The 25,775-nt window shown below is 40.8% G+C and overlaps 4 protein-coding genes across 4 annotated transcripts; 2 read left to right on the plus strand and 2 right to left on the minus strand.

The window, feature by feature from the left end:
- Positions 1–802: 802 nt before the first annotated feature.
- On the minus strand, positions 803–2,452 carry LOC116262159 (14-3-3-like protein). Its single transcript, XM_031641288.2, has 4 exons — positions 1,847–2,452; positions 1,626–1,748; positions 1,356–1,472; positions 803–1,245 (listed from the first exon to the last, which is right to left on the minus strand). Exons 1-4 carry the CDS (start codon positions 2,327–2,329, stop codon positions 1,195–1,197), a joined length of 774 nt encoding a protein of 257 aa, XP_031497148.1. The 5' UTR covers positions 2,330–2,452; the 3' UTR covers positions 803–1,194.
- Positions 2,453–6,717: 4,265 nt separating this feature from the next.
- Positions 6,718–10,836, minus strand: LOC116263444 (lanC-like protein GCL1). Its single transcript, XM_031643215.1, has 5 exons — positions 10,640–10,836; positions 10,345–10,526; positions 9,687–9,798; positions 8,353–8,823; positions 6,718–7,415 (listed from the first exon to the last, which is right to left on the minus strand). Exons 1-5 carry the CDS (start codon positions 10,793–10,795, stop codon positions 7,080–7,082), a joined length of 1,257 nt encoding a protein of 418 aa, XP_031499075.1. The 5' UTR covers positions 10,796–10,836; the 3' UTR covers positions 6,718–7,079.
- A 1,902-nt stretch (positions 10,837–12,738) lies between these two features.
- LOC116262558 (WEB family protein At5g16730, chloroplastic-like) lies at positions 12,739–16,796 on the plus strand. Its single transcript, XM_031642032.2, has 3 exons — positions 12,739–13,054; positions 13,281–13,476; positions 13,561–16,796. Exons 1-3 carry the CDS (start codon positions 13,035–13,037, stop codon positions 15,769–15,771), a joined length of 2,427 nt encoding a protein of 808 aa, XP_031497892.1. The 5' UTR covers positions 12,739–13,034; the 3' UTR covers positions 15,772–16,796.
- Positions 16,797–18,963: 2,167 nt separating this feature from the next.
- Positions 18,964–25,775, plus strand: LOC116263356 (cytochrome c oxidase subunit 6b-1-like). The gene is made up of 6 exons (XM_031643064.2): positions 18,964–19,136; positions 21,790–21,876; positions 22,392–22,694; positions 22,787–22,869; positions 23,029–23,110; positions 25,356–25,775. Exons 1-6 carry the CDS (start codon positions 19,101–19,103, stop codon positions 25,407–25,409), a joined length of 645 nt encoding a protein of 214 aa, XP_031498924.1. The 5' UTR covers positions 18,964–19,100; the 3' UTR covers positions 25,410–25,775.

Genomic DNA, 25,775 nt, shown 5'->3' on the forward strand with positions numbered 1-25,775 from the left:
GTGTTTCAAACACCGACTTTAACATCGCCGTAGTCCGTAAAAGAAAAAGGAAATACAAGACTCAACATTGAAGCCTTGATTTATTTGTTTCCAGGTCCGAATCTGAACCAACCTTTTTAAGGGTATTTGATCAGGGTTCCATACCCTATGCATCACTTCCCAGAGCCCTAATCACCTTCCTTAAGACACACGAAAATGTCGGAGACAGACCCACAAGTCGCCAGAAAACAACACCTCAACATCAAACGGAGCACATCATTATCGTCGACAATCACACGCCACAGAGAAAGCGAGGAAAAAAACCACAGAAACTTATGGATCCGCTGCCTTATCAGACCCGCAATCAGGATATCCTTCAAAGGATTGCAAGAGTTGCTTCAATTTGTAAGTGGGGCAAAAAAAGTCATATTTTGACCGAGAACTGTTGGGGAGGCACATCCAAGGTAGAACGCGTTACGACGAAACAATTCGGTCGGTCCTAAAGAGTATTATTATTATATTGAATAAGTGGGGAAGGGCCCAAGGTAGGTAGGTAGCCAAGCCCACCGGCCGCTGGGTTCCAGCCAAGACAAGCGCGTGGACCAGCACGAACGGCAGGCAGCGGCGGCGGTCCGCCAAAACGCCGGTCAAAATGATTCAGGCCCAGCGACGGAGGGGCTGAGTGGGGAGGGCAACCAAGGGCCGATCAATGACGAGAATGGAGGAGTCACGAAGCAACAGCAGGGATAAACGTGGGGGCTGCCCCGTCGTCATCAACACCATCGACATCCATGGAGGGAGAACCAGAGAGAGACACCCATAATTTCACACAATTATTATATATTAAAAGGAAAAAGTGAAGAAAAAGCGAAGGGAGATGGACGGTGCTAGCAAAGAGAGAACAAAAGGAAAGGCGGAGAAAGGAGAGAAATCACATCCATTGAAATCGGATCTCGGCCGTCCCACTCGCAGAAATCACGGCCGCTGTTCCTCATCGTCCTTTTTCAGATTCCCACCTGGAAACCCTCAAATTCATACTATCTCTACACAGACAGATCAGACGAAAACAACAAACCCTAGGAGGAAAAAAAAAGGGGGGGAACAAATGAAAAAACTCGACGCACTCACAGTCACAACCTCCTCGATCGGGGGACGGACAAAGAAGGAAAGCCCAAAAAAGGGGGGGGAAATGAAGCAAAGAAACTCGGAAGATTACTATTCTTCATCGCGCTTGCTTGCTTCCTTGATCTCGTCGACGCCGTCATCCTGATGAGAGTTCAAGATGAGATCTTTTTAAGATAAAAATGATCCAAAAGCATCTGGATAGTCCATAAAATGGTGAAAAATAAGAAGGAAGAGGAAATGAAGAGACTTGCCTGCATATCGGACGTCCAGAGGGTGAGGTTATCCCGGAGGAGCTGCATAATGAGGGTGCTGTCCTTGTAGGATTCTTCGCCCAAAGTATCCAACTCCGCGATCGCCTCATCGAATGCCTGAGATCCGCAAACATGCAAAAGAAACAAACGCGCTAAAAATGAAAAAACGAAATGGCAAGCGAAGAAAGCAGAAAGGAAGGGAAAAGGGAGACATTAGGTTTCTCTGTCGCGAATCCATCGGAAGTCCGCCAGATCCGAGCAACAGCTCACCTGTTTCGCCAAGGTGCAAGCCCGGTCCGGTGAGTTCAGGATCTCGTAGTAGAAGACGGAAAAGTTGAGGGCGAGGCCGAGGCGGATCGGATGCGTTGGAGCCAGATCCGCGTTCGCGATCTCCTGCAACCGACGAGAAAAATGAAGAAAAAATCCCCAAATCAGGCGATCATGGACCCAGAATAGCGAGAGGAAGGAGAGAGAGAGAGAGAGAGAGAAACCTGGGCAGTTTTGTAAGCGTTGAGGGTGTTCTCAGCGGCCTCCTTGCGCTCGGCGCCGGTCTTGAACTCGGCAAGGTACCGGTGGTAGTCGCCCTTCATCTTGAGGTAGAAGACCTTGGAGTCAGCGGAGGCGGCGGTGGGAACGAGGCGGGTGTCGAGGAGGCGGAGGATTCCATCACAGATGGAGGAGAGCTCCGACTCGATCTTGGCGCGGTAACCGCGGATGGCCGTGACGTGGTCCTCGTTGCCGCGGCTCTCCTCCTTCTGCTCGATGGAGGAGATGATGCGCCACGAGGCCCTTCGCGCCCCGATGACATTCTTGTAGGCGACGGAGAGGAGGTTACGCTCCTCCACAGTGAGCTCCTCCCCCTCCACGCTCGCCGTCACCTTCTCCATGAACTCCACCATCTCCTCGTAGCGCTCCGCCTGCTCTGCAAGCTTCGCCATGTAGACGTACTCCTCGCGAGGCCCAGAGGACGCCATCTCTTCTCTTCCCTCTCTCTCCCGCTTTCTCTGCTACAGAGGGACTCGGAAGAGGGGAAAGCAGGCGAAGAAAAGGGAAACAGCCAGGAAGACCCTCTTTTATCCCGTCCTTTGTGAGTTCCTTTTCCTCGTCCCCGCACTTTCTTTGGGAAGAAAAAGCTTTAAATTTAGTCAAATTACAGACACAACCCTGCCAATTCTTTGTTTGTGCTTCACCGCAGAACCTTTACCTAAGGCACGTCCACTCCCCGATCTATTGGATTTTGCAAAACTGCTGTAGAAGTGTCGTGTTTTCCAACATCCGGTCAAGATTTACAGCCGTTGAAATCACAAGCAAAGATTTCAAAATCTTCATGACATAAAAGAACTCAAAGATCTTCCCAAAAATAAATTTTCCCATTCCAGGTATTCAAGATTTGAAAAAATCTTCATCATATAAAAACTCTACCGTCTTCAATAAATTTTTTTGGATTTTGAAACGAAGCATGGATTCTTCTCTCAGACTGTTATGTTTGTGCTATAAATGGATCGGTTTGTGGCTTGCTCATGAAATTGAAGTGAAAGTAGCATAGAGAATGAGACTATCAAAGGGTGCTGGACTGGAGCGCTGAGCTCTTCAAAACAATGTTTTGTTGTTGGATTATTAAAAATTAAAAATTTATCATTAAAAAAAATATTATTAAACTAGTGTCGTATGTCAAATATTGTCAAAGATAGTTAAAATTTAAAAATTTATCATTAAAGAAAAGTTACTAAATTAGTGTGTGATGCTGAATGTTGTTGAACACTTAAAATTTTAAAAAAAAAATTATTATTAAGGAGAAGTTACTAAATTAGTGTCATATGTCGAGTGTTGTCGGATAGTTAAAATTTAAAAATTTGTCACTAAATAAAAGTTACTAAGATAATATGAGCCAGAATTTGTTACTAAAATAATATTAGCCAGAATTTATGGTGCAGCCAGCGATCGTTTATGATAGCTTTAGTGACTTAATTTTTTTAACGGCCAAAATTTTGAAATTTTAACCAGTAAACACACAACAGCATTGATTTTTTTCAAACTAATATAATAAATTTAAAAGCATTTAAAATAAAACAAAACCTACCTTTGCATTAAAAATGCCAAAGCATCTCAAAAAAAAGCAAGGTAATCAGGCAACACGCACCTATAATCTCATATCAATGATATCATTATCGAATCCGGCGGCATACCCAAAAGAATAAAATACACACAGTATTACAGAGCCATATAAACCCTAAACAATTATTTAAAAGGTTCAACATTATTTTTATTAACATTGACCGTAGATTCACAACAATGAACAACACAACGGCACTCAAGTTAAGAAAAAAAAAAAAAAAGGCATAGGTCTCAATTAATGTCCTTACTTTACATTAGCAAGGTGAAACAAAAGAGGAACCTTGTATCATTGGAAACGTATTTCAAAAACATCATATTTAGTTTACCAAGCATGATATGATTGTGTTAAATGTTCAATCGCTGAATCTAGTAAAAACATCTATAATTTTCTAAAATAAGAACGAATGACGAAGCATCGAAAACATAATGTTCTTCTTAACAAATGTCTTTTGTGTCACGGGCTGATTTCGATAAAAGATTCAACATAAGCAAAAGAAGCACATAACAAAACAAAGAACTGTATAGTCTCTAGACACCAGAAAACATTTTGAATGACTTTAAATTAATTAATCAATCTTTGCACTCGGGGCGATGATACAATTAATGAGGTTAAACCGAAGCAACTTAACAATCTGTCACAAATATTATGCTTGAAAACATAGGAGCCGAACGTTTGTTTCTTTATTGATCGATATCTGGTTCTCAAAGAGCGTGTACTTAAAAGATGAGTGCCGCTAGACATGTGTTTATGGTGTCACTGATGATTAATATGAGGATATTAATTTCCTTTTAAGAGCTTATCTTTCAATTATGGCTTCAGATATAATTTATAGAAGTCTCGCTTTCGCTCTCTAGTCTCTGCTATACCAAAACGGCAAAAAAAAGGCCGTCTACTTTGGAAAGTGTTTTGTGTCATTTTAAACTGGACGGTTGGCCTGAACCAGTGTTTCTTATGGCATTCTCCAAAACTCTCTCCCCTTACTAGTTTGATTCATGTAGTTGTGTTAAATCTTTCTTTAGAACATGTGTATATGGCATGAATCGTGGGATCTGCCCTTTCTCATCAAAGCCAGACAGAGAACCTCTGTTTGTTTAAACGATAATATTTATTTCAATAATCGCCCAACCATCGAATCGAACCAGAGTAGTTCAAACATTCATCTTGGAAAGTTGGGAGATTGTTGGGAAGCATACCTCCAAGATGAATGCAAGCTTCCACCCCTCGCATTTATAACCCTATAACCAACGCCAGGCTATGGCTTCTCAAGTATCTAGTAAGCTGATGGTTGTTGCCTCTGCAACCATGTGCCTCCTTCTCTGCGTTATGCTACCCCGACGTGGAGACGAAGATCGGAGACTTCTTCCTTGAACAGCTGCCTCACTTTGGCATTTTGATGGTGGTGGCCGGCCTCGGCTTTTACTGTTGGGTGGTCCTTTTCTTCCTCGGTCACCACTTTCCGCCTTCGCCGCGCACACTTTAACGTCGACCTCCGGCGTGTTTCTGACCTCAGCCTTCTGCTTCATGCTGGTCTCACTGTGGAAGAGCATGAGCTCCTGCTGCTCCAGCAAGTAGTAGTCCACCAACGTCCCAGGCCCCGTGGATATTAATGAACTTTTGTTTTCCCTCGACATGTCGCAGAAGTTCCCTTGCTTGGTTGTTATTATATTTGTTCCGTGTGCCGCCATCAGTTTGTAATGTGTGTTTTGAGAGCTTTCTTTCTATTATTGTGTGTGTTACATCATGTGCTGTAATTTGTGAATATGTGCTTTGTAAAGCTGTCTCTCTTCTTCTTCTTTTGAATGTGTGTGCTTTTCGACTGTGGAGTTTGAGGACAATACACTCTCGTTCTCTTTTTCTATGTGTGCTCTTTCTTTGCTTCTGTATCTTAGTTATACGCTTCCATTTTAGCGGTGGAAATGTCTCTCTCGAACGCCACCATAATAGGCGGTTCCGCGTCGTGGCTTTGGGGTGGAAGTGGGTTAAGAAGGTGAAGGCTATGGGTCCGGCTTGGTCCACTGGTTGTAAGGGTCTGTGGCTGGAGAAAGGGATTGAGCGGGCCGGCGATGTTTGGAACCAAGGAGTCGAGGGATGCGTACCTGATGAGCTCCTTCTCCATCTGGGCGAGCTTCTTCTGGGCCCTGATGACGAGGAAGACGGGCTCGAAGATGGCAGGGATGCTTTGGTCGAAATAACCTTCTTGATATTCTTCAATGTATTGGCTATTTAAGGAATGTGAAAAGCAGATGAATAATCATCTGTTTCCGAAAAAACCCAAGAATTTATTGGGAATCCTACAAGATCAATTCAAACGAATGTTACTAAGAGGTTCACTAGAAATCAAAATTTATTGAAGAAACAACTCACTAGAGATTAGAAATTATTGAAGAAACAACAAGATGTTGGTCATGAGGGAAAAGAGGAGCATAACGATCGTGAGGCCGGAGAGCCAAAGTCGATCTTCTGAACTTGAGAGTCCCATCTCCAATCGAACCAAGATTGGGGGAGCAGAGGGATGAGAAGAGCAGGACGATCATGAGGCCGGAGAAGCAAAGTCGATCTTTTGAACTTGACTATCCCATCTCCGATCTTTCTTCTTCTGTCTTCTTTTTTTTTCATCTTAGGAGGAGCAGCAAAGAACCAATCCTCTAGTTGGCGACAAAAAATCAGAAAGAAAGGGTCGGTGCAAGAGGAAGGAAGGGAAAAAAGAAAAGGTCAGGGAAGCCTTTCCACCCTGCGCATTTGCGTCTTGAAAAAATTCAAGAACAAATCGGATAAAAGCCTACAGGAGTTTGATCTGTTTGTTATTGTTTTACTTTTTCTGTTCTTTTCGATTTCTTGTGTTAGCAATTTTGCTCATTAATTTGTATTCCCCCATTGCCTTTGCCCCTCTCCTCTGTATTTGTCTTCCATTAAAAATTTAATCAGTACAATTCGCTAGAGGGAGACGCCGAGAGCAAGAGAAAGAAGAAAAAGAAGAAGGGTACATTAGCTCACAGATTTTCAGAATGCACTCCTCAATCTGATCTTGTTCACTTTTTCATGAAGGTGCCCTTTTCTGGTAGAAAAAGAAAGAGAGAAGAATGGGGGCCTGCTCCTTTCTTGCAAAAAGAAGAAAAGGCGTTCCCCTTTCTCGCACAATATTTAGGACAACTTAATGGAATGTTAGATGCCTTTTGCTAAATTTAATTGTAAACCCTTGATTTCCAAAGATAAAATAAAAGAAACAAACCTCAGCAAGACAAAATATAAGAAAGAAAAAGAAATCATGAAGTTCCGATACCCACAAAGTATGTTCTTACAAACGGTGCCATTAGCCTTCTGAAAAATATTTTGGCTTCTCTTTTTCCAAAGGAAAAAAGAACTACAGGACAACCCCCGTGCAATTTCTATAAAATTCCCCCCAATCCGCCGCATCAAATCGAGCAAAATGCAGCGATGGCGCAGTAGTTCTTCGTTTCATTGCACCACAGAGAAGATCAGACAGAATTCATCCCCAATCATCAGGAGAGCTGCCTACATCTCCTGCAACTCCGTCACAGACGATATTAATACCAGTCTAATCTCCAACATATGATCATACGCGTTGTTGAGAAGCGCTGCTACCGTAACTAGAGTTCGTATCCAGGAAACCTTGCACTCTGCGGATTCGCCAGATCAAACATCAGGCATGCAGCACCTGCCAACCCTTGAAAGAGAGAATACGGGTGGAAGGAAGCCGGCGAAGCCAAAGCCAGCTTATGAACATTCTGATACAGAATGCTGGCAAACCCTTTCGCCCTGTCTGCATAGATCCTTTCACCTGTGAGCCTATACAGAGAGAGGAAGGCATAGGCATTCCCGGCAAGCCCATCGTAAAGTCCCACCTTCTTTGACAGCCCCCTCTTCCTTACCACTTCTCCAGCATCAATGGCGGCAGTGCGGAATTCCATGTCTTCTGGAAAAACCTGGATGATGTCGCAAGAAGACAACAGAAGCCCTAAACATTAGCCATGAAGGTACAAGCAGAGCCTACTCCACAGCTTCAGAACATCGGAAAAATACTAGATCCTAGCCAAAGTTGCTTTTGGAACACATAGTGCCAAACTAACAGATGAAAACAAAGTGAAGTGCATGCACTGCAGCAGTAGACAATTTGATCAGCTTCTGATATACCCAGAAACCAGAACTTGAAAAATTATGTTACTGGATTAGTCACATTCAGCTAAGGCTTAGCCCCTGGTCATTGTGAGCAGATCTCATTGGAGCAAAACGCACTTCCCCACCAACAAGGTGAAAGCCCCATCTAGTCTTGGCCATGTAGATGATCCACAGAGATGATTTTGGTAGGCATAAAACATTTGAATCATGTTTATTCAAATGAAAATTTTTCCGATGTCAATCATCTTTGACCTGAAATATAAAACCCTGTATAAACGGCTAGCCCAGGACAATGATTTCCTATAAAATTAGATGTGGTCTAAGAGCAGGTTTGGTAGGAAGAGATACCAATTCTTGAATCCAAGACACCGGCATCTTCTGAATCTTTGATCTTCAGACATGGAATCCTGGATACATAATTAGCCTTTTTAAGGATTCAAGCACTAATTTCCTTGTCAAATCATCTGTGTAGATCACCAGCTATTACAGTTTGATCAGACATCTTACAGTAGGGAATGTGAGCACAATGCTACTAGCGTCCATGATTTCCACTGCCCAAATGGAATTGCCCACAACCTTGTTCACAAATAAAGACCATCTAGCTCACCACAAAAACAAAAATGAAAAGGACGAGATACAGACTAACAGTTGCAACTCAACCCCGCCAGTTTGTTCTTTCAATGAGAAATCTACCGCTCAACTATGAAGAACTAATCCAAGAGAAGAGGAAAAAAAAAAAAAAACCTGAGAGGCTTTGCAGAGGGTGATGGCCATGCCTCCAGCACCATGAGACCACTGCACCAGCTTGTCCCTCCCGTTCCCCTCACTGGAAGGATAATTCCCACTGTGGAAGAACCGATGGCCAATCATGTATCTGAGTGTACCCTTCACATCATCGACATCCTCGCGATGTGGAAGAGGAAAATGGAGCAGCACTTGCATGATCCCCGCAAGCCCATGGGCGGCGCCCCAGTACCGCGTGCCATGAAATTGGTACATCAATGGCCACCCAGAATGAGAAGCCCCAACCCGGCCGCCGGCCAGCACTGCGTCGACGATTGGCATCAAGATACTCATGTCTACGGTTCCTTCACCAATGTGCTTGTTTATGAAGAGAGCTGCCCAGAGGAACCCTACACGGCCATACATTAATTCATACGCCATGCCGAACCCTCCTTCCTCAGGCCCGACTGGAAGTGCCTTTTCCTGGGCTACCTGCTCAGCAATGGCGAGGAAAGCAACATGAATTCCATATTCCAAGCGAAGTCGAGAAAAAATCAAACATGAAAAAGTCCTCAAACTTTCTGCACAAAATTGAAGATATATATCTAAAGCCATACAATCTTGGCAATCTAGCTTCCTCACTTGTGATGATAAGAACAAGATAGTCCATTTTCTTGACAATTTTGGTTTTTGATAGATGAAACTGTAGAGATGTGTAGGAGACACAAGTTTATGAGCTCAAGTCTCATTTAGTTTTTCGATGGTAGGAGTAAACACCAAGCGGAAGATTCCCACTCACCAAAGAGAAGATCCCTAGAAATCAAGGGGCTCCACCGTAGAGTTCTACACTTTGGCAACCATAGATGTCACAGAAGCACAGCCAGTTCTCTCATTAGGCTCACATTAGGCTATGTTTGACGGTCCTGGATTTAGAATCTGGATCTGCCACACGTGTACGGTTTTAGCAAACATTGGGTTTTAAAATCATAGATTGGAAATCCCAATTTTTTTTTTCATTCAAATTTTTTCCTAAAGAAAAGCCTCTTGAGTGTCATATTTTTCTCATGTCTGTCACATTCATTAGCTGAAGGAGACTTCCGGAGAAATCCGTCTAGCACCTAATATCTCCGTGGAAGCTTGTTAATGGCACCAAAAAAGATGCGGTCCACCCACAAGCAGGTGTCGTTATCCTAGAATAGACATTGACCCGTAATATATATATATATAATCTCCTTAACTTCTAATAAGAATATTTGCAACTTAGGCTGTGAATCCTCTCCAAAGAGACAAAATGCATAGATCGTAAGAGTTGTTACCATATATCTATTTTATATTTACTTTTGTCCCCAACATACCTCATAGAAGAGATTCAAGAACAGCTCAAGTCTTTCATGGTCGTCCCTGTACTTGGCAGCCACCGCTCCAAGGGCATACACCCCTCCTCTCCCACACAGAAACGTAACGTGCCTGCACCCCAAAGAAAACAGAAAAAAGTTACTACCTCGATTTTTAACCTTCTTCCTCTAGACACCTTTTCCCCCTCTGTAAAAACTAGAGAGTATCCTACTCTGATTTTTGTCGGTACAAAGATCATCAGAGGCCCACAAGATTTAATACGACAATATAACTTGGTGCTGTTCATCATGAGCGAATCATCGGCCATGTAACGATAAATTAAATCGGACAAACTCTGAATCCAGATGTTTAGCTTTCCAAAGGACACGAAAAAGCCGAAACAATTCCAGATCTTCAAGGTTCTCCAGTGAAGAACAAAAAGAGATTTATTCCACGATTCTGCATTTTGGCAGGGTCCCAGTCAACGGAAAATTCAGACACACGGGAATTTCCGGCTTCGTTTCACTGGTGCAGCGCCATCGTAAACCAGAAGCTGATGTTTCACTCAAAAAGTGCAACCATCAGCCATCTTCTTTTGCCAATATCCCAGTTTATCCAGACAAATTACCTCCCGGAAACATAACCATACAGACCTATCATACACACACACATGCCCACCTGTTCCAACTCTCAGCAACAACTGCACAAGAATCCACAATCTCAGAGCAGAGAAGCAAGTCGGTTTCGTTCCCAGTGGACTCGTACGTCCTGAGACAAGTGAAGGCCGTGCCCAGCAGACCCGTGTAGATGGTGGGATCGATGGTCCGACCTCCACGCTCAATCCATGTGGCCTTCACAACCTACCGCGCGCAGAGCGAGACACAGAGAGAGAAAAGACGTTTGTTCAAAAATGAAGCAAAAGAAAGAAGGAAAGCAGAGAAAGAAGAAGACGAGTGGCTCTTCCTTTGGGTACCTGCCCCTTGAAGGAGATGGCTGCCTTGAGGAACGCCTCGGCCGAGGTGAGAGGAGAGCGAGCGGGGCGTTCCCCTAAGTAGAAGAGGAGCTCGTAGCTCTCCGCAGAGCTCTTCTTCTCCTGGGCTTCACCTCCATTGATGATTATGTCCGCCATTGCAGTGATTCTGCTGCTTCGATCGGCTGTTTCCTCTCCGCGTTCGTAAACATCCTCTGTATTACTATCTCCCTTTGGCGAAGGAGGTGGGGACCTCCGTTGCCACCGACGCTCCTGCTGAGGTAGACTCATCCCCACGTGTCGCGTATCTGACTCAAGTGCCTGAGTCATCTGGATGTGGGCAGCTCACCCTCCTTCCACGTGTCAAATCCGTCGCTCTCTTATTTTATTTTCCGAAACAAACGCGAGATCTTTCCTTCAAAGCAAGATTTTAACACAACGACTCTCAGATCCACGCTACCATGCAAAAGCGATGGATTTAATTAAGGTCCAAACTAAGGGGCTGGATCTTGGATATACAGATCTGAGACGCTCACTGATCTTATTATCCCCTTGAATTTGAGATCCAAACATAATAGAGAATCGCGACTTTGTTATTAGTTTAAAATATTGATTAAAACTTATAACCAAATAATATATATAGCCAAACCTATGCAAATTTCTCTCGGGAAGGTTAGTTGATGCTTACAAGTAACACCTACTTGGATAATGAACAAGAGTTCCCGTCCATCTATTCCCATATTTGAAACTCAAAATTCAGATCAGAGTGGGTTCTGTGGAACAGTTTCCTGGTAGATTCGGATTAAATAATGGTATATCAAGTTTAATGCAATATACATTGTTAACTTTTTTACTAATTGAAACTTTGATTTCACATCTTTAACTTCCGAACAATATTATGTGCCGTTGGCGTTCCTACCATGCCAACCAGCGTCATAAAAGCTTGTTTGAATCAATGGATTTGGAGAGAATTAGCGGCAAATTGATTTGATTCGACGGCTAATACTGGACTGCTACGTGGTATTTTTACTTTTAAATACTTTTTTAGGAACTTTTTAATAAAAATTTTTGCACATTTTCTTTGTTTGCTTTTTAAAAAGATCATGCAATATTAATATTTGTTTAGCTATTCAGATTCATAACAATGTTTTTTAAGGTGAAGAGGCCCAAATATCAAATTTGAAGGCAGATTTAACTTCAAATGTGAAGAAATGTTTTTTTTAAAAAAAGACCCCTATTATGCAAATTAAGAAAAAATTACGCTATGGGAACTTAAACTAGAAGTTCTACAAAAACTACGGATTCGAACAACAGCTTTCTCCTTTGCTATGAAGATAATGCTGGGTATACTCGAAAAGAATAAGTAAATAAAATTTAAAAAAGTAATGGAACTTTTTTGTTGAAATTAGTTGTTTCATACTTTATTCTGATAAAAAAAATCCAATAGAACAACAATGCACAGTAAGATTTGGCGAAAATTTTGAAGTTAAACTGTTCGGGTTTGATCCACACTTGAACTTTTATGGGTCCAAACCGTTTTTCTCAATTTGGTAGACTTCTTTGGTAGTTAACCTCTAGGATTTGTAAAGGAGCTGGACTTGGATTCGGATTATTAACAAGAAAAATAACAAAAAATATTCAGATCCACACAAATCAAATCCAAATCTGCGACGGTCGCATCCCACCCTTCAAAATTTTCTTTGTAGCGTTGAAAATCTTGCCATCTAAACGTAGATCTAAACTTAAATACAGATCCAATTAAAAGAAGTTCGGTTAATATAACATGTTACCTAACATGTGAAATGCGGTGGAGTTCGGTAAGTGGATCTGGAATTTTTCAATTTTCCAGCTCATTTGCAACTCCAAGTTCCCGATACAAAGTGGACCGTTGGAAGTTGCCTTACTCCTTTTCCGAATCACGGTTTTAAATGGATTTGAGTTGCCTAGATTCACTTGCCTTCATCTAATCCTCCCCGACGCAGGCAGTGGAGTGGTGGGATCCACCAGAGGCCTCAGTTTTTCACAAGAACGGTTGAGATTTTATATCTCTTCGGAACTGTGATCTGAAGCGGAGTACATGGCGCGCAGGAATAAGAGCATGCTCGTCGTCTGACGAGAGGGAGAAGGGGAAGAGACTCTTCCCATCAGGCAGAGTCGTTACAGAGAGGGAGAGAGAGACTTCTTTCCATCTTGAAGGCGTTACAGAGGGAGAGAAAGTCCTTTGGGGGTCAACCTGATAGTTGTCTCCTGGTGTTGGTGCGGGAGACCCGCGAGTTCCGGCATTTGACGAAGGACAGAAACGCCATTTCTTCATCTCCTCAAATTCATTCTCTCCCCTTCTCTCTCATGATTCCAGACTCCAAGTCTCGTCATCTTAACTGAGAAGCCTGGATTCAACATGTCGTCTTCAAAATCACGGTATGAGTCTTCGACCTCGATTTGTTTCTGATTTCTTCTTTTTCGTGCGCATTGAAATTTTAGCAGTGTTCTGCATAGCTGAAGAAAGTAGTCATATTCGATCAAAAGCTAGAACAATTTTGTTTGTTTTTGTGATGATCGATTTTTTATGGTGGATCCATCCTTTTGAGTTTTTGATTTCGCTTCTTGATGATTAATATGTACATGGGCTTTCTGGTGGGTCTAGATCTGCCCCCTCTAAGATCGTTGGCAGAGTCTCCAGGGGATCTCCAGATTCTGGGTCGAATTCGACCCATTCAAAGACTTCCTCTGATAAATCAGCGAGGTTGGTAGATCGCAAATCTTCAAAAGTCACCACCACCGCCACCGCCACAAACAACAATAACAGAAGCAACCACCTCAATAGCAGCACAGTTTCTGAGGTATAAACTTAGCCCATTTTCATTTGCTCTTTTGTTCCTTGATGGGAGGGGCTCATTTTGATGGAATTCTTCTGGGGTCTGTAGAAAAGGGCCGTGACGAAAGGGTCAGTGCTCCACGAGCAACTGGGTCAGGCCCAGGTGGATCTCAAGAAGGCCAAGGATCAGCTGGCTATGGCTGAGGATGCGAAGTCACGAGCTCTTGAAGAGCTCAGGGAGATGAAGAAGATGGCCGAGGAGGCGAACTTGAGGCTCAGCGAGGTTCTCTCGAAACAGAAGCATGTACAAGAGGATTCTGAGATGGCGAAACCCAGAGACGATGAACAGCGGGCAAGCATCATGTCGGTACAAAAGAAGGAACAAGCTTGGCAGCTTGAGCTTGAGGAACTGCAGAAACAGCAGTCATTGGACTCTGCAGCATTGCTTGCAACTAAGCAGGATCTGGAGAGGGCGACCAAAGAGTTGTCTGTGGCATTGGAAGCAAAGGCTTTTGCTCTGAATCAGGCCGAGGAGGCTAGGAAGATGGCCGATGCAAATGCCAAGAGGATTCAGGATCTATCAGTCGAACTGGCATTTTTGACGGAATCTCGAGAGTCGGCATCTGATTCTCGGACGGCAGCCGAGAAAGGGAAGGAAAGAAAGGGAGAACCTGAAACAGTGACATTATTGGAGAACCTGAAGCTCGAGCTTATCAGCCTGAGAGATTCCGAGTCTCAGGCCAGAAGTTCATTGAGGGAAAGCAAGGAGAGAATCGAGATGCTTGAGGAAGAAATTGAGATTTCTAAGAAATCCGAAAGTAAGGTAATTGAATCAATGATCTCACTCACAGAACAGCTAGAGGATACGAAGATGTCGCTTCAAGATGCCAACCTTGAAATATCTTCTCTTAAGGAAAAGATGGAAGCGCTGGAGGCATCAGGCAGTCGGGGCAGCAAAGGTCTAGAAGTTTCTTACCATCATCTTGAGAAAGGGAACATTGATCTTCACAACATGGGTGAAACTATTGAAATTCTCAAGTTGGAGCTAGAAAAATCACGCAACGATTTGCTTCATGCACGAGAAGGTGAATTTTTAGCCGTTTCAAACATGCAGGCTCTAGCAGAGGAAGCAAGTTCGCTTAGAAATGAGCTTAGGTTGGCGACAGAGGCAGAGGAGAAGAGCAAGAAGGCCCTGGATGATCTGGCGGTGGTGCTTCATGAGGTCACCAACGAAGGGAACCGAGTGAAGGCAGAACTCGAATCTATCCAGAAAGAATCAGAGAGCCTTAAGGTTGAACAACAGTTGTACAAGTCAACTACAAGTAACTCAGAAGATGAGGTTCAAGTAGAATTAAATGAAGCAAGGAAAGAAATCGATCGTTTGATGGGGGTGATTGAAAGGGCCAGATTAGATGCAGAGGATTCTACTTCCTCATGGAATGCAAAGGAAATGGGTTTTATTAACTGTATCAAGATGTCAGAAGAAGAAATTGCCGCCGAGAAAGAAGAGAACCAGAAACTGATTGTTTCGCTTAGAGAAGCTAAGGAAGGAGCAAGAATAGCAGAAATAGAGAAATGCAAGCTTATGGATTCCGTGAGACAAGCTGAGGTGGAAGCAAGTGCAGCCAGGCAAGCCTTTGAAGTTGTTAATGTTGAGAACTCACGGCTTAGGAATGCCTTATCGGAGGTAGAGAGAGAGTTGGTGAGTGTAATTCATGAAAATGATTATCTTAAGGAAAGTGAAGCAGCAGCCCGTCAGAATGTTGACAAGCTGATGAAGTTGCTGGATGCAGCAACAGTAGAAGACTCCAACAGAAGCTGCAGTTTGCCAAGTAAAATAAACCATGAGTTGCCGCACAGTGAAATAAGGCTGCTAGAAGACTGTGGAATTGAAGGGGCATCAAAAATGAAGTCGAAAGGGGCAGCAGAGTATCCTAAAACATCAGCCAAGGGGCTTCATGATTCGAGACACATTGAAGTACCCTCAGCAGATGTTAAAACATATTCTGCTCGGCCTCTAAGTATTTCACCAAATGAAAATTCGAAAAACAAAGAATTGGTTTTGGATCCCCATGATCCTGATGATATATCAGAAATAGATGACTTTGAACCACAATATGAATCAATAGATAAGATGTCTGATTTGTCACCGAACAGGACGGATGATGGAGAAACTTTGAATTTTGATGACTATGACCACGTGACTTGTTCCCAGCTGGAAGAGATGGATGAAAACAAAGTGCCTCCTGCTATACAGAAAAAGAAAAAGGCATTGCTACGGCGTTTTGGGGACATGTTGAAGAAAAAAGGGAAATCATAAATAAGACTTCCAACGATAGATACTAACAGAGTTATTCATGCTCGTCTTCAGGTGATGGTTTCAGTCTTTCACGAAAAACTTTTGGAAGTAGCAGTTCTACAACCACCACCTATTCTGTTTGATATGCCATTTTTCATGGACACAAATGATCATTTTGTTTTCAGAGAAAATGTTTGTTTTCAGTTCTAGTCTTTACTGAAGATGTCACTGCATGAATATGGGTCATCTGGCTCTCTCAATCTCATATTGAAGTTTAGATGTTCTAGAGCACGGTCCGCTTTAGAGTGGAGCTTCCTGCTTGCACACGGTATCCTTTCTTCTCCACACTGTCATTGTTTTCCCTAAAGGATTTCATTGAACATCTACCAGATTCGAAAATTAGATGAAGAATGCGACTCAGAACTTCCACATTTGCAGTGATGCAGCCACACATCTGGAACGCTCACCTGTCAATTGCTTATTTCTCTTTAATCTTCAGAATGCAAAAATTACAGATCTAAATTACAAACCAGGTCAGGTGTACGCTATGCTTCTGGAAGCATGTTCACTACACAAATGCTGATATAGGTTCAATTTCTTGACAAAAAGCATCCAGTACTTTATGCATCTGGAGAATCCTTTTAGGTCATTATGGTACTTGTCACATTTTTGGCTGCTGTGATACTAAATGGCAGGAAGCACCGACGCTTTGAACTTCCATGGTTCTTCATTTGTAAACTAGTGGGAGATAGCTTTTGGAAAGTCATTTGGGTCTGAGCATCCATTGTTTGCACCTGAGAACGACATGGATTTGAGTAGATTGGTGGAGAAAATGGCATGTAAGAAGCTCGTGAAATTGATCGTTTATTTTTCATGCTGTTTATTCATTCGTTTCTGTCAATTGTCCCTTGTGCTCATGAGATGTTCATTCCTGATTCACAGTAGCTGTATGTGTCCAGTTCCCTGTTTACCTGTGTAACCTTAACGACATTTATCAAAATTTTCTTGCAAATACATTCAATAAACATGCATTGACTGTTCATCTACATCTGATCATGATGTTGGATGTACTCTGTATATGTACATGTGTGCCTTTGATGATCCACCGTTAACAAGTTATTATTGGTATCTCCATATTGAATTTTGTGCTAAAAGTAAAATTTTGTCATAGTTGTCCATTCCCAGTGGTGACAGACCTTGATATGCGAAGGACAGTGCAAGTGATTCTGATGTCTCAAGAAGCTTCGGCCTTTTCCCAAGCTGTACCTGACCATGGGGCCTGTTCGTCTGGTTGATGACCAGGTCCTTCGTCCTATTCATCTGGCAAATTTGTCGTGGGGAATAGCCAGCTCCATGTGCTTCAAACAGTGAAAAATAAATAGATATTCCTCTTTTCCTGTTTTACCAACTGGAAGCTCCAGGCCGAATAACACTAGGTGTTGCTGAATCAGATAAATGATAAATTCCAAGCCTGGTCTTTCAAATAACCGCCTTCGGTGCCTAATATAAAGTAAAAGAACGACAATTTCCTAAAGCGAGCAGTTGTTTTGTCAAGTACAGGACACTATGGAGCCATAATGACTACTGTTAAGGCCACCCAAGAAGGCTAGCATGGCTGATTGTCACTCTTCCCAACTCTTCCACAAGGTGAAGCTGTAGGACAAAGCTGCTTTTTTCCTTAGGTTTGTAGCGCATTCAAGATTGATACACAGACTGGTTCAGAGAAAGCGAAGTTACTAGTGATTTTGAGTGGACTGAACTGACCTGAAGTAGCTGATACTCACCCATCTGTGGATTCATATTTTGGATGTTTTGATTGAATGTATTTAATTAAAGAACAAAAGGAAACAGCAGAATTGTAATTCTGACGATGAAACAGAAAAGAAAGAACAGGAAGGAAAGGAAAAATGGGACCGGGGCTCCGGATCAAAATAAGAGAAACTGATCTTTTTTCCTCATCCCGCGAAAGCAAGTTTTGGAGGATGCTTATAAAAAACAAGTTCAGTTGAATATTTAAAAACTGTTATGTTACAAAATCTTTATTGGTATATGTATATGGGAAAGGTCAATGCTGCTATATCAGATAGCTATTAGAAGTTTAAAATTTAAAAATTTACCATTAAAAGGACCATAGATCGTCACTAAAGTTATCATAAACTATGTTGATACTAATTTAGTGATTGTTGTTTAGTGATTGCTTTTTAAATTTTAACTATCTAGCACCCGACAATAGTGAATTTTCATATATATATATATAGCCGACTACTGTTGTGACAAGATGAATATTATTGTTTTATTTGTATCACTAAAAACTATTGCAAAGGTCCAAACTTATATTGACATGGAAAAGTGGAAAGCAAGTACATCACTGACCGGCAAGTTTTTAAATATTAAATATGAAAGAAAGGAACTTGTCGCACGAAATCATGTTAGGCGTATATATGTTTGCCAAAGTTTGATATACGATAGCAACTGGAATATATCGAGTAAAAAATCATGTTTTTTTTTTTTTTGTTACGGAAATTGAGTTTTCGGTGATAAACGTATGGTGGTCCAGGCTTTTTATCTTCATATGAAAATACAACTTTATGAAAACTAGATTTTCACAAAATAGTGTTTTTATGCCGTACAAATACCTAAAAACCTAGAAACGACCTGCAAGCTTTGGAGATTTACAAGTTACTTTTTATTTTATCGGGAATTCTTTTTCGGTTAAAAGAAGCCTAAATTCTAACACTGCTACTTGTCAATTTATACCATTTGGTAGCTTCGATGGTTAATAAATTAATTCGTAGACTGGTTGCAAAATAAGTACGATTATAAAAGGTATGAAACAAATCATTTAGTTTGATATGAGCAAATCAATATTACTTTAAGAACACGATTATGTATTGAGATAATAATATGAAACAAAAGGTTAGTTCGAATTTGATCTTATTCCTATGTTATTTATGAGAGGTCGATTTCAATGTCACAAGCAACCCGTTTTTCTTACACAACATCAGTTTGAATATTTATAAGTATGAAGAGAAAAGGATCGTTTTCGTTATTTACAAGAAAAAAACTGGGATTGAGACACATCGGAGGCGGTTGTGGAGAAATAATGAGTTGGGGAGAGAGTTTTATGGGATTTAGGGGAAATAGTGCAGGGGTTTAGGGCAAGATTCTTTGCATAGAAGGGTGGGTGGGGGCGATCTCCTGGAGACCGTTGGATCTTTTTTTATTTGATTATTATTCTTTTGGAGAGGCTGAAGGTCTCTTCTTCGCCGTTCTTCTCGGATTCGTGTTGCTCTCAGTCAGAGTAAAGCCGCCTTGTGGTGGAGAGGGAGAGAGAGAGAGAGTGGCCACCAATGGCGGAAGCGGAGCAGAAGGTTGCCGATAACAAGGTACGGCCTTGCTTCCCAATCAGATCTACCGAGCTCTGGATGAACCCTTATGCTTTTCTCTTCCTTTTTCCGTTGCTTGTCCCCATTCCTATTTTTAGGGAACCGTAGAAAATAGGGTGCTTTCATTCTGATCTGCAGAACTTAATGAGAGTCGTACCCTCCCCACTTCTCTTTTTTTCTCAACAGTCTGTATATGTTGTGTGATTGGCACGTTGTCCCTGCCGCGATCGTGACATTTTTCGTGTCATGAGGACGGCATTTACGTCTCGAGATTGGTTTCTCCGCAAAGTCTTGTGCTGATCTGATGTTTGCGTGTTTTTCCCAATTGAATCGACTGATGCAGTTCTATTAGATGATTTCTCTTCTATTTTTCACATTGAATTTAGGATTGAATTGTTCTAGTGAGGTGTGTTGATTCCACCTCAACCGGTGGTCTTCGTCCTCTGATAATGAGCGTAATTGAACGATCTTACAGAGGACATAAAAAGCGAAATCATGTGCTAATGATTTTCTTTTATCTGAATTTCTCTGGGGATGCGTTTGAACCTTGAATAGAGGGAGATCTTGGATAATGGGATCTCTGTTGAAACATGCCAATGGATCAATTACAATGTCAAATCGCAATATCTGAGTTCTTCTGAGGCTCAATCTACAACAAAGTTTACTGCTTTCTTGCGGAACCCGTGAGCAGGTAATCCTCGGTTGTGTAAACAAGGGAAGAGAAAAAGATAAGGAAAATTTCTAATTCAACTTGTGATGGGTTTTTCCTCAGACCTGATATGTCCTCTATCATTGCTAGAGAGCTTCGACAGGAAATACTGCTTGAGTTGGAAGCAGAATAAAACTGATATTTTCATCTGTATTGCAAAATAAATCTGCATGGTGTTTATCTAGGATATGGACCAAAAGCACGGAATGAATTTCCAAAACAAACACAATGTTCTTATACTTGCTATGAACATAAGGTGAGGTGGTCCTCATGAGACTTTGAAGAAACAAGCTAGTTCAAATTTTTTGCTACCTTTAATTTTAACCACTTAACGAAGATTGATTTATCTTGTTCATGTTATTGGAAGTAACTGTTTCTGAATCTAATTCCTGTCTGGATATGATATGTATCTTATACTAGTAATTATGCCTTTGTCCATTTACCAAAGACCGACAAATGTGGCGGACACTGTTTGTACCAGTCATTCTTGAATGTGACAATTTTTTGGAAGAGATACTACATGGTAGATTCTCTAGATCATGAATTCAGATAAATGATAACCACTGACCTATATTGCCACATGAAACGGTTAGGCAAGGCTAGTTTCTGTGAGTAGGCAGCTATAAGATTGGGTTTTCTGTTGTTCACTCAAAGGAACTAATGCTCTATTTCTGTACAGATTTTCACCCTCCACGTCATGCTCATTCTTCTTGCCTCAGCATTTAACTGTACTCTATCGCAACTAACTCTTTTGAGTTTTAAAACCGAAATTGTGGTTGACATAAGTGGTTAGAGTGAGTGGGAATCCATGTTTGGAAAGAAGAAGAGGAAGTTGTTCTCAATTGTGTCTAATTTTCAGTTGAGATTCTTGAGAATCTCCTCACCCATGAGCTTTCATTTTTTTTTTCAATGGAGCTTGGATATCAACTTTGTTATGCTTTTTGCTCTTACTTGGATCAGAACGCCTTTGCATTTACATCTCTTCCCATGTAATCTCCTCATCACTGTCTGCATGATACCTACTCCCCTGAAATCTAAAGAATTGAAACCACATTGTCTTATTCTGGCTCTTGTACTGCTTCCAGCTTTTAGGCCCTTCCTCTGGCATTTGCAATCAAGATACTCTACCATACAAAAACGAAGTTAGTGTTGAAAGCCACTGAGGTGCCTTTCCTATATTTTTATTTCTGTTGAAGAGTACTTCCAGGATACAAGTCTTTGCAAACCGTTGGCTACTAATATAGTCCCTGCATATTACCACTTTTTGGGATTTGCATATTGCATTCGAGAGCTCTAAATCTGCCCTGTATTGCCACCGTCAATCTTAAAGGTTAACTTAATCAAACAAAAAAATAAATTCCTATTATGACTCCTTTTAAGAAAGTCGTTTTCACCATGAAGTTCTTTTAATTTACTGAATTTTTAAGTTTTAATTGAGTTGTCCTTTTATTCTTACGTCCATCCAATTTGCATGTGCATACCTTGTTATGTAATTTAGACATTTGTGTCTTGTTTGTTCAAATATTAGGCACTTTCATCCAAGATCAACCACGTTAATCTCTCTCTCTCTCGCAAAATAAGTAGTTGGACACAAGTCATACAAGTTCAGAAAATGACTAATTGGGACTAGTTGTTCTGGCTCAGTTCAAGTAGGGTGACTATAAATAAATAAATGCATATATTTATATGGAAGTAAATACAGAAACATACAGATCCATACACACAATACACATATCTATATTTATAGGATAGAGATTAATTAGGCGACCAACAATAGGCTAACTAATTGACTAGTCTGACCAGCTAGTATTTGGTTTGAGACACAGGGTTGACAGCCAACTCAACCAACTAGTTGGAAACTTGGAACTAGACAGTGGATTAGTCAACATTTTGACAATTAAGTGCTCTTTCTTATTAAACTTCTTCGTTTCATGCTGGTTGCAGCCAACTCTTCTGGAAGACTATTTCGTGGTGCAAGATCCGCCTAAGCCTACTGTTGATTCTGGTGCTGGTGCAGTGAAGATAAGTCAGGTATTCTGTTGTATGACATTTATTGTTTTGTACCCAAAAATTATATCAGGAATCTTATCGATATGTGTATCTGCGTAAGAGGCATGGCCATACCACCTGGCACCAGCAGTTTCTATATCCAGTAGAATCCAATTGTTTGGATGTTAACCTTTGGATTTGGTCTGAATTTTTTGTTAGAAAATGCATCAACGACTTCAACTAATTTACATGTGATCCAGTTTGAATATCTATGAGAACATGTATGATCCCATTTCGTTTTCTTACTAAAATTCAACCAATCAGGGTCATATATACTTCAGTTAGTATCTGGATCTGTTACCCCTGTGGCCTGCCACCTTTAAATAGCAGCTTCAAAATAAGTACACCAGGCTAGCACATATACTAACATTATATAGTTCATCTCCTGGAAGTATCATCTTGTTCATCTCCTACTCTTTCCCCATATTGATTTATTTACTTTGTGCTAGCATTGTAGTGGTACTTGTTCTGATCTTCTGATTGCTGACATACTACAGGAGAATGAGCATCAAGAGAAAGTAGTAGATGCAGTCATAGAAACAATGGAAGAAAATAAAATTGATGCTGCTACACAAATAACAACGGTGGAACCTGTTCCTGTTTCTGTTGACACTACTCCAGAAGTAGCAATGGAGAAAGCTGATCTTGTTGCTGCTGCAGATGTATCAGCAGAGAAACCTGATCTTGTTGCTGATGTTGTCACAGAAATAACTATAGCAAATCCTGATGATGTTTCTGCAGATGAAAGTAATGATGATTCTGAGCCACAAGAAACTGATGATTCAGCGCCAGTTATCAAGGTAATATAATACAGTCTTCAATGTTATGATTATCATTTATTCTTAAGCCAGTCATTGCTTAATATTAATGCAACTATAACTCTGAATTTCAGGTTGAGACAGCACCAGCAGACTTCCGGTTTCCTACAACAAACCAAACAAGACACTGCTTTACCCGCTATATTGAGTATCACAGGTGAGCTAGTTATGTAGACCATTTGTTATTTTCCCTGCATCCAGTTTCACTTTTGTCGGTTCACACAATTAATTGCTTAATGTGCCGATTGAATTGTGCTGGCTTGCTTGATAACAAGATCTTTTGTCATGTTATCGATCAATAAATTGTACATTGCAGGTGCATAGCTGCAAAAGGAGAAGATGCTGCTGAGTGTGATAAGTTTGCAAAGTATTATCGATCTCTTTGCCCTGGTGAATGGGTATGCTATTATCTTGAACTTTGTTTAAACTGTGTATTTTACTACCTCCTTATATGGTGGCATTGCTGTGCTTTTTCTTTAATAACCTTTCAAATTGCTGTTGGATTGCTGCCTACGTTAGTCTGCTGAAAATCTTTGGTGATTCATAACCTGAGTTTGTGAGGCTCAGAACCAAAAAGTAATGGCCTGCATCAGTGAGGCTCGTACCCTACTTTTTGTTTCAAAACTTTCCTATCCTGCATTGGCACCTGAAGCCCATAATGCACAAATGCATAAGATGGTTATGGGCCTTATGGCTTCAAAATTTTGATTCAATGTTCAACTATCCTCTAGTGTCATACTGCAATTTTAAGATCAATGATAAGTTAACATGAACATTTCCAGGTGCTAGGGTCAAGATTTAAACATGCCAGTTTGACTTTCACTATATATTATCTATACAATATACATACAAATCAATTATGTCACATATACTTTCCGCCTAGCATGTGTTATGTGTCCCATGCCATGCCAAATATCTTGGCATTGTGACAGTGGTGGACCACAAACTCCACAAAGTAGTCTACAGCTAACATCTTACTCCTAACTTCACTTTCTTCTGTACCCTTGATCTTTTTATTGCACTGACATTTTTGTTTACTCAATGAGTAACGTGCATTATTTTTTCCTTAGATTTGTTAAATGTGTACTACTCATATAGCGGTGTTAAATAATCTGCAATTAAGATGCTAGCTTCGCTTTTTTTCAGAAGAAGAATTTTAATATTCTTATTTGGTATGTACATGCATGAAATACCACACTCATTACAGTTTGGCTTCATTACGTGAGCCACTGTAGGTATCTATTCAGTGTCTCAGAAACATAGAGAAGAAAAGCAAAATATGTGATAATCATATCTGGATCGTGTAAAACTTTAAAACTTCAAACAAGCTCAAATTTGAATCTGAGTTTGTGAAATCTCATGCTTGAATGACATTAACGCTTGAACTTGAATCCTATAGTTCCTACACCTGAGCTTGATTTAAGGAAATCGAGTAACTCAAACTTGCCTGGAGTTCGACCCAGTTAAAGCTCAGCTCAAGCTCGAGTCACATAATAAATGAGTTAAGGTTTATCTCATAAACTGAACTTGGAGCTGGGATGACCTCACACTTGCTCACTGAAGCTTGACTAGACTTGTAACAGGAACACAGTTTTTTCTTTAATATTTCACAAAGTAATGTTGGTATTGTAGCATCTATGCTCTATTGAGGGCATTACATTTTCAAAATATTGCTTGGTCCTCTTATATATCTTTGAGAAAAATAAAAGACTTGAATCGTCTTGGCTTGGGCCGATACCAAGCATTGTTCAGCTCAGTAAGGCCAAACTTGAGCCACAACTCCTGTTCAAGCCTAGTTACCCCTTTTCTTTAGCTTGTTTAGGTAGTCCTAGACTTAAACCATTTGCGCCTTTTCACACCTTTTCCTTTTCATTTTATTGTTTTGCTTTCTTCCGTTTACGGCCCTTTTGAATTAAAAAACTTTTCAATCGATTATCATCATTTACTATTTTTTGCCTTTCTTGTTGCTATATTTTTGTTGCGGTCACTTGCAAATCACTGGCCTTGGATGTCAAATGTTTTGCCTCGTATGTCTTGCATTCATGTGTACATGTGTATGCGGTTGTCGATTCTTGTCTAGCATTGTCATGCATGGGAAAGGCGACAGGAGCAAAAGGAAAATGATTAGCAGCATTGAATTGATTAGAAGTGGTGACATCCTAGTCATACATATAACTAGCATTCTGTATAGAAACATTAGAAACTTTGCAAATAGCTGCATCCTTGTGAAGGTGGTATTATTTGAATGTGTAAAGTTTTTTGAGGTCACAAAAGCTCCTATTTGCCAGTATTGTTGCCTTACTAATTATGAATTTTTATCTTGGCACTAAAACAAGCAAAAAGAGGACCTAAGTTATCCCTATAAGGCTACAAGTAATTATAAACTTTCATAAACGTGATTATTTTTCGAAGATTGTGATCATTTCAATCAAGTTAATGCTGCTCAAAGGGTTTTAAGATCTGATTTAATTGACCCACACAGGTCTATATCTTTGTCTGCATGACTTGTACCACACATGTCCATGTATGATGCCCATAGAAGTTTGTTGATTTGAAAGAATCTTGTATATATGTCTCCTTGATTGTCACGTAACTTCTTTATGCCGTGTTGTTTATTTTATGTACGATCATTTTTGTATGCAGATTGATAAGTGGAACGAGCAGAGAGAGAATGGCACATTCCCCGGCCCGTTGTAATAAAAGCTGCTGAAGCTGCAGTGATTAATTCGAAGGTTTTGCTACCTTAAAAAACCAACAAGTGAGGGGATTTTCACATAATCTTGTTCCTAGCAACAAAATAAGAACTTGGCCCCTTTTGTTGTTGCAGAACCACAGTTTTTGCATTTAACTACCGGCAAAAAACAAATATAAAGAAGAGCTATGAGCGTGTGCTGTATGACTCACATTCTTCTTTCTTTTATGTAATTATGTCTGGACGGATAAAGATCCTTGCTGGGTTCAAAAGGCTGGACACGTCTTCTTCCTCGAGAGCATTTCGATGCGCTTGACATCTTATTATATCCTCCTTTGAAATAAATTTTGATGCATGACCTTATGCGCAAA

Source organism: Nymphaea colorata, chromosome 10 (genome assembly GCF_008831285.2).
Source record: "Nymphaea colorata isolate Beijing-Zhang1983 chromosome 10, ASM883128v2, whole genome shotgun sequence".
Lineage (NCBI taxonomy): Eukaryota > Viridiplantae > Streptophyta > Magnoliopsida > Nymphaeales > Nymphaeaceae > Nymphaea > Nymphaea colorata.

What these genes read in the sequence shown, in the direction of transcription:
- LOC116262159 (XM_031641288.2), bottom strand. Translation starts at nt 2,329, where the DNA reads ATGGCGTCCTCTGGGCCTCGCGAGGAGTACGTCTACATGGCGAAGCTT. An exon ending in CTTGCACCTTGGCGAAACAG is followed by an intron (nt 1,473 to 1,625) that starts GTGAGCTGTTGC and finishes TGCGGATCTCAG; the next exon opens with GCATTCGATGAGGCGATCGC. An exon ending in TCTGGACGTCCGATATGCAG is followed by an intron (nt 1,246 to 1,355) that starts GCAAGTCTCTTC and finishes AACTCTCATCAG; the next exon opens with GATGACGGCGTCGACGAGAT.
- LOC116263444 (XM_031643215.1), bottom strand. Translation starts at nt 10,795, where the DNA reads ATGGCGGACATAATCATCAATGGAGGTGAAGCCCAGGAGAAGAAGAGC. An exon ending in GTTGCTGAGAGTTGGAACAG is followed by an intron (nt 9,799 to 10,344) that starts GTGGGCATGTGT and finishes TTTGGGGTGCAG; the next exon opens with GCACGTTACGTTTCTGTGTG. An exon ending in TCTTGAATCTCTTCTATGAG is followed by an intron (nt 8,824 to 9,686) that starts GTATGTTGGGGA and finishes ATTGCTGAGCAG; the next exon opens with GTAGCCCAGGAAAAGGCACT.
- LOC116262558 (XM_031642032.2), top strand. Translation starts at nt 13,035, where the DNA reads ATGTCGTCTTCAAAATCACG. An exon ending in ATGTCGTCTTCAAAATCACG is followed by an intron (nt 13,055 to 13,280) that starts GTATGAGTCTTC and finishes TGGTGGGTCTAG; the next exon opens with ATCTGCCCCCTCTAAGATCG. An exon ending in ATAGCAGCACAGTTTCTGAG is followed by an intron (nt 13,477 to 13,560) that starts GTATAAACTTAG and finishes TGGGGTCTGTAG; the next exon opens with AAAAGGGCCGTGACGAAAGG.
- LOC116263356 (XM_031643064.2), top strand. Translation starts at nt 19,101, where the DNA reads ATGGCGGAAGCGGAGCAGAAGGTTGCCGATAACAAG. An exon ending in ATTCAGCGCCAGTTATCAAG is followed by an intron (nt 22,695 to 22,786) that starts GTAATATAATAC and finishes TCTGAATTTCAG; the next exon opens with GTTGAGACAGCACCAGCAGA. An exon ending in CGCTATATTGAGTATCACAG is followed by an intron (nt 22,870 to 23,028) that starts GTGAGCTAGTTA and finishes TGTACATTGCAG; the next exon opens with GTGCATAGCTGCAAAAGGAG.